Source organism: Strix aluco, chromosome Z (genome assembly GCF_031877795.1).
Source record: "Strix aluco isolate bStrAlu1 chromosome Z, bStrAlu1.hap1, whole genome shotgun sequence".
Taxonomy (NCBI): Eukaryota; Metazoa; Chordata; class Aves; order Strigiformes; family Strigidae; genus Strix; species Strix aluco.
Window position 1 is genome coordinate 92,559,797 of NC_133971.1, and position 12,101 is coordinate 92,571,897.

At 42.3% G+C, this 12,101-nt stretch overlaps 1 protein-coding gene across 6 annotated transcripts in view; it reads right to left on the reverse strand.

Moving 5' to 3' along the window:
* ST8SIA5 (ST8 alpha-N-acetyl-neuraminide alpha-2,8-sialyltransferase 5) overlaps positions 1-12,101 on the reverse strand; it is an 82,893-nt gene that overhangs the window by 46,714 nt on the left and 24,078 nt on the right. For 4 of the 6 annotated variants that reach the window (XM_074812576.1, XM_074812574.1, XM_074812577.1 and 1 more), the window contains one exon: positions 3,243-3,950. In XM_074812576.1, coding sequence (XP_074668677.1) covers positions 3,243-3,373 — 131 coding nt within the window. In that variant the 5' untranslated portion in view covers positions 3,374-3,950. Of the gene's footprint in view, positions 1-3,242; positions 4,129-9,409; positions 9,849-12,101 lie in introns of those variants that run through there. The other 2 variants (XM_074812573.1, XM_074812578.1) reach the window with 2 other exon arrangements.

Here is a 12,101-nt window from a genome sequence, read left to right on the forward strand (position 1 = left end):
CAGCCCATTCCCTCCTGTAAGGGCAAGTGGCACAGCACACTTACAGCCATACAGCTAACTTTTCCATCTTTCTCCCAGAAAAGAGTACCTTTGCCCACACCACTTATTGGGACCAGTCCCTAGTTTTTAGTCAGATTGCCCCTGCCTTGCTGGCCTTTACCCATTTCCACCGTCTTCTCGCAGAGAAACAAGCTTACCTTGTGTTATATTTAGGCTTAAAAGCATTGTATGTTTACTGGAATAGCCCTTCCAGGGCAATTTTCAGGTTTCTCAAAATCCACTAGGGAATTTCTTCCCACAGCCTTGGGAAGAGGCCCAGAGGCCTGTTATTGTTGCAGATGTTGGGATGCAAGCAAAGGCTATCATAAAACAAGCAGCATGTTGAATCCTAGTGAGTAAATGGCTTTAGGTTTAGGCAGCATCCTCAAGCTCCAGCTTGGCAAGCAGCACCAAAGCTATAAATATCCCGCTTCCCCTCTGCAAGGATGCTCTCCAAAACCACCAGCTCCACCGTGATCCCTGGAGGTGCAAGCTATAACGTGTCCAAGGAACCTCCCAGCCAGCATCAGCTTCTAACAGGGGACTTAACACAGGAGGTTTATGAAAGAAAAGACTCATTAAAGGTTACAGCTATCCCTGCATGGAGTGGACTGGCAATTAAACTGCCCAGGAATGGTCACCACAATGTGCTGCAGGGCATGAGAGTGACAGAGGGGAAGAAAAAGTGAAAAAGTACCTTCATGATAATATTATGTAGGCTGCCATGTAAATCATCTTTCTATCATTAATAACTGACAGCCTGAGACTGCCACATTCTCCATTCTTATTTCCATAAAAGATGGGAATTAGCATTTCCCAGCAGAAAGGAGCCAAAGGGCTTCTTCCCTGCACTGAGTTGGAGACAACCCTCTTTGAGACTCTTTCATATCATAAAAAAAAAGGAAAAGAAAGAAATCATTACAAGCTGGAATTTAAAAAAAACCCCAAGAAATAGTGTTTTCCCCTCAAAGTGACAAAATGTACGCACATCTTGCTGCTTGAGCCCCTTTGATGTCAGAGTGCTCAGAACCAGATTTTCTCCTAGCAAGCCAGGGAATCGGACATCACCCTTTTTTCACTCCCCACAGCCCACTGATGACAGGAGAGGCTCACAGGGCATGAGGCAGGACAGAAACTGGCCATAGAGATCACTCACTGAAAGAGTTTTAGTTGCATCTTCTCAACATTTTATCTTTACTTTGCCATTTTTCATTTCAGTTTATACTTGGGATTTATTTTTCATTGCTCCAATCCTGCTGCAGTCATTTCAATTTAGAAAAGCAAGTATTGGTAGGGCTGCAAGGTCTTCAGGACAAATGGGAAAAATGGAGGAAATAAGACAAGACCTCAACTGGTCATAAAGTCATTCTCTCAACACCAAGACAGCTCAGTACTACCCTTTTCTACCTAACAGGTTATCAAGGTGCTGAGCGAGTGCAGAGGAGGTCAACAAAGCTGGGGAAGGGCCTGGAGAATAAATCCTGTGAGGAGCCATTGAAGGAGCTGGGACTGTTTAGTGTGAGGAGGAGAAGGCTGAGGGGAGACCTCATCACTCTCTACAGCTCCCTGAAAGGACATTGTAGAGAGGTTGGTGCTGGTCTCTTCTCACAGGGGATTAGTGACAGAACAAGAGGGAACGGCTTTAAACTGCAACAGGTGAGGTTCAGACTGGACATGAGGAAAAAATGTTTCCCAGAAAGAGTGGTCAGAGAGTGGAATAGGCTGCCCAGGGAGGGGGTGGAGTCCCCATCCCTGGATGTGTTTAAGGGTCGTTTGGATGAGCTGTTGGGGGATGTGGGGTAGGGGAGAACTTTGTAGAGTAGGGCTGAGGGTTGGACTTGATGATCCCAAGGGTCTTTGTCAACCTGAATGATTCTATGATTCTAGGTTCCTGAAGCCCCAAAGATGAAGATTTTATACCTCCTTGGGTATTGTTATTCTTTAAAAGTTTCCTTCATGGTTAAACCCAAATTTTTCCTTCTACAACTTAAGCCCATGACTTCTTGTCATGTCATGAGCCTTCACAGAGATGTGTTTATTATCCTCCTCTTGGCAGAAATAGTTTGGGTATTTCAAGACAGTTACAATATCTCCCCTCAATTTTCTCCCAAGACAAACAAATACATGTTTCCTATACCTCTGCTTATTCTTGCTCCTTCCAACTGACTCACCTCTTTCTGGAAGTGAGGTGCCCAAAAGCAGACAGAGTCCCCCAGCCAAGGCCTCGCTGCTAAGCAAGGCACACAAATTGCTCTGTGGATAAACGACAACACTCCTGTCTATACATATTAATGTCATGCTTGCTGTTTCCCCCCCACCCCCCAGCGAGAAACATTTGCTGATATGTCAGCATTTTGCTTGCTGTTGGCACAAGGCAAAAAGCTACATGAGTTACAAACCAGGCAAGAACCAAACCATTTATCTCTTCTGGCAAAATGTAACTAAATTCCAGTAAAAAATTCCACAGCAGCTGCCTACACTACTGAAACCCACTTACCTCAAAGCATGTAAGAGAAACATTCCCGTTTATAAAAGCATACAAGCTGTAACACCTCAAACTAGATTTAAGTAAAATAAACTCTGCATGGGTCAAGGTTAAACACTTGAAGATCCCCACTGGTGTTTGCTGTAAAAAGAGCAGTATCATTTTCAGATCAAAGACTGATGTGCTCTACAACAAAGTGGTCTCAGCAGTAAGTCATAAGAATGTAGCAGTAAAAAAATAAAGTGCTCTCTGTGTTATTTGAAACACTAATATTGCCACTTTGATTTTAGGAATTGCATCTGCATGTTTGTTTCTAAATACATTAAAGTTCAGGCAATGACCATGCTACCTTAATTCAACCTCTCAAGACATTTCAACTTAAAGTTGCATAGGGTGAAAAGCCTATATGGCAGGGTCTGATCAGGTGTTACAAGTCACTCTAGTTAAAGTTAAGTAAAACCTAGATTTTTACAACAGCTGAGGATTAAAACACAATCTAAGAAACACACAAATCACTATATTTTGCCTGACATTCTCCTTTATTAATAATCTAACAGACATTACAGATGCCGGATGCACCTTCCCAGACTGACAAGATATTAATACTGTCAGCCCAACACCGAGAAGTAGTTTGAACCGTTATAATGGTATGGCTGCACCTCTGTCTCCATTCAGCCCGATCAGACAACTTTTCCTATTCCCTCAAATCCCCCCTTACCTTTTGAGATAGTTTCTCCCATAGAGGATCTGCTGCAGCAAGGTGACCACGGCAAAGGCGCAGATGAATATGAAGAACAAAGTTCTGTTTCCCAGCAAATCCCTGCTTGACGAAGGGTCAGTGTAGCCCATCCTTCTTAAAAGCCACTGAAGCTCCACTGGTAAAATTCAGTTCATTGTCGCCTTCATGCCCTTTTTGCTGGGAAGCGGAGGGGAACGCTTGCTGGCTTTTCTCTGAGCAATCCAAGGACAAGGTATCCCATTGTTTGGCCCTGCTGCCCCTTCCTTGCCCCTTTTGGATGTTAGCTCCAGGACTGTGCGCAGTGGCTTGCTTCCATGGTAAAGTTTCCAGGAGATTCAGACGTGGGTAACATCTAAAATCATCTCTCAGAGCTCTTTCAGTGCAGGCAGCCTGTGCTGTGCAAGAGGCATTCTGTTTCCTCTAAGCCTCTCTTGAAAACCCGCTGCTAGCAATTATCTACTTCAATCCCATTTTCATATTCCAGATGGGGGAAGCTGCAAATAAACCAGAAAACTGCAGCCAATGGCAAACACAGGGCTCCGGCAACCCATGTTGGAAACACATAGTCGTCAGCTCTTCTTTGCTTCTGCTCAGTGATTCCAATGAAATGTGCTTGCAAGGAGACGTGACTGGGGTGTGCTATTATTCAACAAGCATGTAACGATCATGAGGATTTCATTCAGTCCCCTGCAAAAAACAACAGCAGCAATCTGGTCAGGCTAGCAGGAAAGCTGCATTTTGTGTAACAGCATGCTGTCCGTACCGTCCCTTCAGTACTGTAGCATTTTCATGCAGAATGCAGTGCCTTTAGTCATACACCGCTCACTATTTGGGCTCCTATATTTCCCCTGGTTATTCCTCCAGAGTAAGCATAAGCAAGGTCACTGTGCATCTCTTCAAGGACAGAGCTCTCAGTTCCTGCATGCTGATTTATTGGAGGCTCTGAGTAGCCTCACAGCCGCAGAGAGGGAGACTGCCTCTCAGTGCAGGCTCTAAGAACCATTCATTTAAAGAGACAAATATTCTGATTGTTCCTCCACCAGAAACAGTTCTCTTTTGAAAGGGCAAAGCAACGAGACCTTGTCCACAGCCATCATAACTCCTCTAAAAACCTCCCCATTGTCAGGAGAGACTCAATTCAGCTCACAGAGAAATCAGTGGGAGTTTTGTTGCTGATTTCACTAGGAGCAAAATCTGCCCCCAACCCTTAGCTTCTTAAAACAAGTTCCAATGAAAGCCTTATCCGTGAATAAAACATCCTGGCTAGGAGGTCATTTTGCCCCAATAACAGATGGGAAAAAGATTTTGACAACAAAATGTGGGGAAAAAATCCTTTATCTAAGAGAATGGGAAGTTTTTTGTGTGGATAAATTTTCCAACACTTAAATCAGCATATGTAACAATCAAAATGTACTAGTGTGCCAGCAGCCCAGCTGTCCAGCACAGCCCAGCTGTGCAAAGCAGCAAAAGGGGACTGTTTCTGGACTTTGTCTCAGCTGCAATTGGTGCTGCATGGGAAGAAGAGCCAAAGGTAACTTTTCGCAACCCTTTCAACCCAGTTCCTGATGCGAGGGCTAGTCCTCAGCATGACCTATGGCAATTTAGGGAAGACAATCAAGGGTTAAAGCAGGCCTTGCCTTACCTAATTTTAAGCAACAAAAGTATCAAAAGTGTTTAAGGTAGGAACCTGGTCACCCCACACTCCTACAGGCAAGAACCTCCAGAGGAGACCAACCCCTCAGACAATCCTGACTTTGCAGAGAAGGTGCAGGTGCAGGTCCAGCCTCTGACGTGTCCTTCTTCTGTCCCTTCCAAAGCTCCCACACATGCATTTGTGAGCTCTGCTAAATGCTTCAGTTATCACCTGTGCCTATAAAATAGTGGTGATCCTGGGTCAGATCAAAGATTATCCATCACAGTGCCTTGTCTGACTGTGGCCAGTGATGGCTACACAGGGAAAAGTAGAAGAAGAGGGCAAGGACATACTGATGCTTCCTTGGAAACACTCTCCTACCATTTTGTGGTTCGAGGTCTTCCTGAACCAGGGGAAGAAAAACAGTATTTTGATTAGAAAAATAACTGAGTTGGATGCACTCATTTGTACTGTACTGGGATTAAATACAATACCAGGGGACTGCAAATTAAACAGCAAAAGCATTTTGATTCCCTTTTCTCAAAGTCATCAGCTCTAGGGCTGAATATGTTTCTTTTAACAATCAGTTCATGTAAGCCCATATAATACCAGAACGTTTCCATATAGGAACCATGCCATTTAGACAGATCTAACCACATACCCTTCTCAGTAACAAGAAAAGCAGTATGGCCATCAGAAATCCCAGGGTGGGATCCCACAAGATACTACACAGGTAGATTTGTATGGACGAGCTGAGAGGTAAGGACAGTAAGGGCAGATGTGAAGCAAAAGGTACTTAATGCTTTGATTTGTTGGATTTTTACTGATAGCTTTGAAAATCTTCTCAAAAAAAATTGTCTCGGTTGATCCAGGAGTTATTTTACAATAACAACAAAGTATCAGAGAGTAGAATTTGGCTTCTTATGACCTTCGATGGTGTGATGCCAGTTTTACAAATATTAATATCACTTAGGTTTTGGTGAAAACACTTTCAGCTTTTCTTCCTCTATTCCCCTCCAATCAAAGTGATTTTTTCTTGATATCTGTGTTAGAGTGCACCAAACTCATAAGCCAAGCAGCTGCTCTTTCTCCTGGACTGATGGTCGGCCCGAGCTGCACTAAACAGCCCGAAAGCACCATGTTCTCTCAGTCAGTCTCTGATTTTCTGTGTCCTCTCATCCTTCTCTGCTATATCAGAGCTGGCCAGAGGATACAGCACCTGAGAGGCCTATGTGCAGGAGAGCTGCACGCCTAAAGCAAAAAGCAAAGTACAAAGATATATAAGTGGAGAGGGTTTCCTTTGCCAGATCTTACGCAGACACTATTCTTGATGAAACATGTAAAAGAAATCTGTTTGCTGCCTTCAGCCCAGTACTACAATAACACTGCAGAACTGGAAGCAGAGCAGCTCTGTGTAAGCATAAAGAAATAGTATGTCTATTGACAAATTTTCAAAGGATGCTCAAGGTTGCCTGCAACATTTGTTGTGAGAGAAAACAGTCATATAGTGCATGCAAAAGGGCTGAATGAGCAATTCCAGCACTCATTCCCAGGGGCCCTTTGAGAGTTTGACTTGTCTACTACAGGCCTCCTTGAAAGCATCAGGCCTCTGCAGAGAACAAATTAAAATATTTTGTAAATTATTTTACACCCTGCACTTAAGCAAGCATCGGAAAACAAAAGACCCCCTCCAGAGCTTGAGAAGGGCTTGGGGAAAAGGACTTTACAGTAAGTTGTGTTGCAAACACAGATTTGCTGGGCATGACCGGGCCTCAGGTGCTGTGTACAGCACTGACTGCTAGTCATGTAGGCACTGACCCTGCAACAGGCAATGTAGCTACAATGGCACTGGGAACATACAGAGAGTCCAGGCCACATCACACTGTACTCCAGTCAGCATCATGCCAGAGCACAGGAACCCAGTAAATAAGATGTCTTCCATCACCAGAGGATCAAGTATCCACTTAACTAGTATTAGCTACTCAAAATACATCTTATGAGATGGTGAGGGAGAGAATAATAAGCTGCATGATACTCACAAGCTCAGAAAGGGTATTCTTATACCGATTCTTGGAGCATAGACTTCAGAGGCTAAAGCAAACATGGCAAAATGGAACTGCTCATAGCCTATCATAATATGAAGGTGCCAGAAACAGTCTGTCTTACACGTTGCTGGCCTTTATTTGTTGTATGTGAGCTGCTTGCTAAATATCATCAGAGTTACTCTATTACAAGAAACTCCTCCAGCCAGAGCAGTGAGACTCTAAGCCCTCTAACACAAACATGAATATGCTCCAGACAGGGATACCCTCCAGTGGGAGTTCATCATTTGCTCTTAAGTTCAAACAAAGGAGAACCAAATTTTTTTAAAAAAAGTTAACATTGAATCTCAAAGGCAAAGAAACCTTGGCTAACCACCAAGACCATATTTCTGAAGCTCCACACAAGGAAAGCTGAATTAGCAAAAGGACAAGAAGTAGAAGTCAGACTCTACTCTTCTCTTCTGCAGGGAGCAAGCACATCTCTCTCTGCTGAAAGGACAATATGCATCCCTTAATTCTAAGCTGCGGTTCATTTTTTAATGCAAATGAAACAGAAAAATTCATGTCTAATGGGCAGGTCTATTTGGGAATTTCCTTAAGTACCTTTCACTGAACCTGTCATTTGAATCAGCATTTGACTGATTATGTACTCTAATTTCAACTGAAAGCTAGGGCATTTAGTGTCTCGGATAGCAGGATCTGTCTGTTGGTTGTTTAGATCATGGCATAGATAACTGAACGTGTTAAACTCACAGTATTGTACAGGTTCAGAGTAAAGCAAAACATGCTTTGTGTTGCCCTTCAGGATTTCTTCTCTCCCTGCCTGCTCAGCCACTCTCCACTCCTCTTCATGACTGTTAGGCAGACTAAAGAACTTCACACGCAGCACAGCAGAATACTATGGACTGTAAAAGGTTTTAGCAGAACACTTTTTACATCTCATTTTTTCCCCTAAATTAGAAATAAATCAAGTCTATTTACAGTTTCTACTATGCTCATGTCAACTGCTAGATTCCTGATTTTGCAAAGCACTGGTACATAGGTATATGCCTGGAAGGTTCTGCTGAATATGAAACTCATAAACATATGCTTATCAATATTAATTCTTTTGCAGATATAAAACATGAATTTATTAGCATAATCTAGTGCTTAACACAATGTCTAGTCCCCCACTACTACACAAATCCATATGTCTTAAACTGGAATATTGAAGTAAGCTGAATTCAGCTAAGATGTAAACATTTATTTCCTTCTGGGTTGGGCTAAGGCACAAGGAGGTGACAACAGCTAATTTGGCACCGGGCCTCCTACCTGTGGACCCACCTGAATTAGAGGAAGTGTCCTGAAGATAACATATGGTCTGTACACAGGATATACATTACATCATTTATTGAATCCTGACCAGTTATTATGGGTCACATAGTCACTGGGGGAGAAATGACCCAGTGCATAAAATATCCCTTTTTCACACAGCTGACACCATCTCTTTTGGAAAAGGAATGAGGTCTTCCTCTCGCTGGTAGGAAGCTCTGATGCAGAGGCTGCCATGGCTATAGTGCTGTACATTTACTATTAACACTTTCTTATAGCAGGGCTTGCTAAAATATATAGCAAAGTGCAAAACTAAGCTGAGCTCAATACTAGGGACAGCCTTGCATTTCCACTAGAAAATATAGGAAGTTTAGTGGGATTGTTATGATCCTGTACAGGCTCACAACAACCCTGCAAGTAATTGAGAATGATAAAGGTCAGTTTCTCTGCAGGGAAAAAGAAACAAGATCAAATTGCTTTTACAGGAATTATCTGTTAAAAGCATTAGTTTGATTTTGGAGCGCTGCATGGGAGCCCTGGATTTAGCATCAAATCAACAGGACTGAGATGTTGGCAGAACCATGGAGGGGTCAAAGGGTTTCCATGGCTGACACTTGCTCTCATAATAGGGACATGATCCTGCCTCTAATCCCGAGCAAGGCATAACTCCCACCTAGTTCATCAAAACCACACTTAAAACCTTCTAGTGAAAACCTGGGAAGTGCTGGAGTCAGTGGCACTCACTTTACAAGTTTAATGGCAGTTGAAAGTTTTGATACTTCTTTTTGCTGAAAATATTCTAGAATTAACACTGCAATGAACAAATATTTCCCATGGTCAGCTAATGCTGAAAAACCCAATTAATAATTATTTTACTATTTTAACAATACATTTTTACATCAAAAATAAAATTGTTCATACGAGTTATTTAAAAAAACATAATGTGGCATATAAAGTTAGATTTAATTCACAGAGACAATGAATCTGATCTTGGAACAGATTTTGCTGTGTCAGTACTAATCAGAATGGGGGCAAATATGAAAAAGAAAATATTCATCTGAATAATCAGCTAATTAAGTACTTCCACATAAATTTTACACTATTGTTACAATGAAGATGTAGAAGAGACCTACTGCAGAAAATTATTTAGGAAAAGTTACCTTGCTTTTTTACCACAGTTCTGCATTGATTTTGCATTCGAGGGAATGAAGTATATTCCTCTTGAATTAATCATCATCTTCAATTCACACAAACTTTCAAGCAGCCCAGACATTCAGCTTTCAAACCATTCTTCATGATGTCCTCCTGCTGCATTGATTAGATTACTAAATACACCCCGTAGGCAACAAGTGTTTTCTTGGGTAGTCTACCTGTTTACCTGAGTTACTCTTCTAGGCAAAGCCAATATGTTTTCAGACATATCACGATTTTTTAAATAGACCATGCTTAGTTCAGTCCATGACAAAAATTATAAATTATAAAAAAAGTCCAGCTGGCTTCTATGGTCTTCAAAAATTCCCTCTCTTCCTGAAATACATTTTATTTTGCTCTTCTGGCACTGTGGAAGTGCTCACTAGAAGCCTGGACAACCAACCCTAAAGAAACAAGTCTCTATCCCTACACTAGGCACATCTTTATGGCCTCCTGTGAGAGCATGGATTCAGCTTTTAGCTCTGCACAGTGTCTGGTCTGACCTGCATGCGGTTACAGAGATGGCTATTAATAAAACTGGCGACCCTTTCAAATTCCTTCCTTTGGATCTGTGATCTGCCGTGAATTCCTCAGTCATGCTTATCTGTATTAGGGCAGGAAAGAGAGACCACTCCTGGAACAGGACTGTGTTAGACACTGTGGCTGGGCATTAGCAGAGCCAGTTCTTGCCATGAGAATTTATAATTTCAGCAGGCAAGAAGGAAAGGTGAGAGAGGAATTTGTTAGCCCACTTGACAGAGAGCAGGAATTGTAATTTAGAGGTGATTTTTGACAGCATGCAACCTGCTCAGCTTGCAAACGTGTACTAGGATGCAAACCTAAGGCAACAATGATCCATTTTGCTGACCAGCAAGTCTGGGAGTCCCAAGGGGACAGCTGGCCACCCAAACTGAGAAACAAATCCACAGACAGGGCCTGGATCACCCCTAACCTCTACCAGCAGTTTGAGCTTTGCTGGCTCTGTGAACATAAATGTCACTGCACTGTCACAGGCAGTGCTGACATGGACAGGGAGATTGAGGGCCCCAGCCAAAAGGGTAATTAAGCATCTTCCTCCTCTTGAAATTTTGGGAGTTAAATTAAAATCCTTGTTTGGCTCTTAGCTGCAGTGAATTGTCGAGAGCTATGATACTCAACTGAAGCTTGGGGCTAGCTTGGGAGTTGTTCTGACCCGAACACAGCACAGCCTTTGGGGAGATTGCAGCTACCCTTGTCCCACGAGCCCCATTGTACTGGCATGAGTATAAAAACACACCCCAGGCTGTATGTTGTGATCCGTGCTTTTCCTGGTTGCACACCCAACCATGTCAGGAGTATGGCTGAAATACTTTTAAAAGTATCACTAGTTATCTCTAATGAATGTCTGACCAGACTTCCATCCTCCACAACATACTGCCAAGAAGAAACCCCATACCTGACCCCATTTACAATACTCAATTTATTTCCAGTGCTTACTTCTCTCTAGCATTGGACTGCCAGTACAGACCCTTTTCCATCAGCCAGAAAGTTTTGCACATTTATCAGCAGTCTTTGGTGGTGGTGCTGGCCTTTTGCTAGAGAGCCTGCAAGAAGTTTTTTATTTAACTAGCCAAGTACAGCCACTCGGTTGTGTTTTGTTTTAAAAACCTAAAATGGAGAACACAGAGTGGTAGTTTATCCACAGCCTATTATTAATCTCCAACATAGGCAGTTGCGACAGCATCTGGCCTACAGGATCCAGTGTTCTACAAGAAGACATTAAGGAAATGCCTTTGACAGGGAGAGATATCTCCAGGAGAGCTCTCCCCTGAGGAGAGGGAAGCACAGCATGGCATTTAGCCAGAACAGGGCTTTTTTGCAGAACATTCCCATCATCACCACCTTTATGTAGACTTCACTTTCAATCAGCTTTTTAATATTCTTCCAGGTGTATCCAGCAGCTCCTTTGGAGCTAAGAAGTTCATGCGTGGGGGTTTTTTATGCACTGTGGGTAGGAAGGTATGTGGGAATTGTAATTCAGTCACTTTAAATCACATGAAGCTGAAGCTTGAAAGGAAAAATAATAATAAATGGTTGAGATTGTCAGGCTCAGTGCAATTCTCAATCAATTAAAGCCTATTTTAGTATCAGGGCAGTTTATTTTAAAAAAGTTCTCCTGGCACTTTGATGCTTTCATGTTACTGCGTAGCTAAAAAGGTCTTGCTGGGAAGAAATTACTCTTGATAAAGCATTTTCTGAACTGCATTTTTAGTTTCTGTCAAATGACAATAAATAAGATCCACATGAGGAAACAGCAGCAACAAAGCAGCTAGTGGCAGTGACTGACTAAGGCTTTGGACCTCGGTAAAGAAGGAAGATAAATCTGGAGCTCAAGCACAGTAAAAACACGGTTATTTGGGCTCAGTCTCCACACATATTCTTCAATGCATTTAACTTTCAAATGTGATTCAATATGCTGGGACATTAAACAGCAAAAAGTCACCAAGGAAGATACTCTACTTTTTCTATTTTTTCATAATGACTTTAAAATTAAATATTGTATCTGCATTTTGGATCTTCATTTTGTCACGTTACCTTGGTTCCCATTTCACAGATGTGGATCACACAGCCAAATCAGTATTCCTCTTTTGCAACCCATGCAGCACTTAAGAAAATGTATCA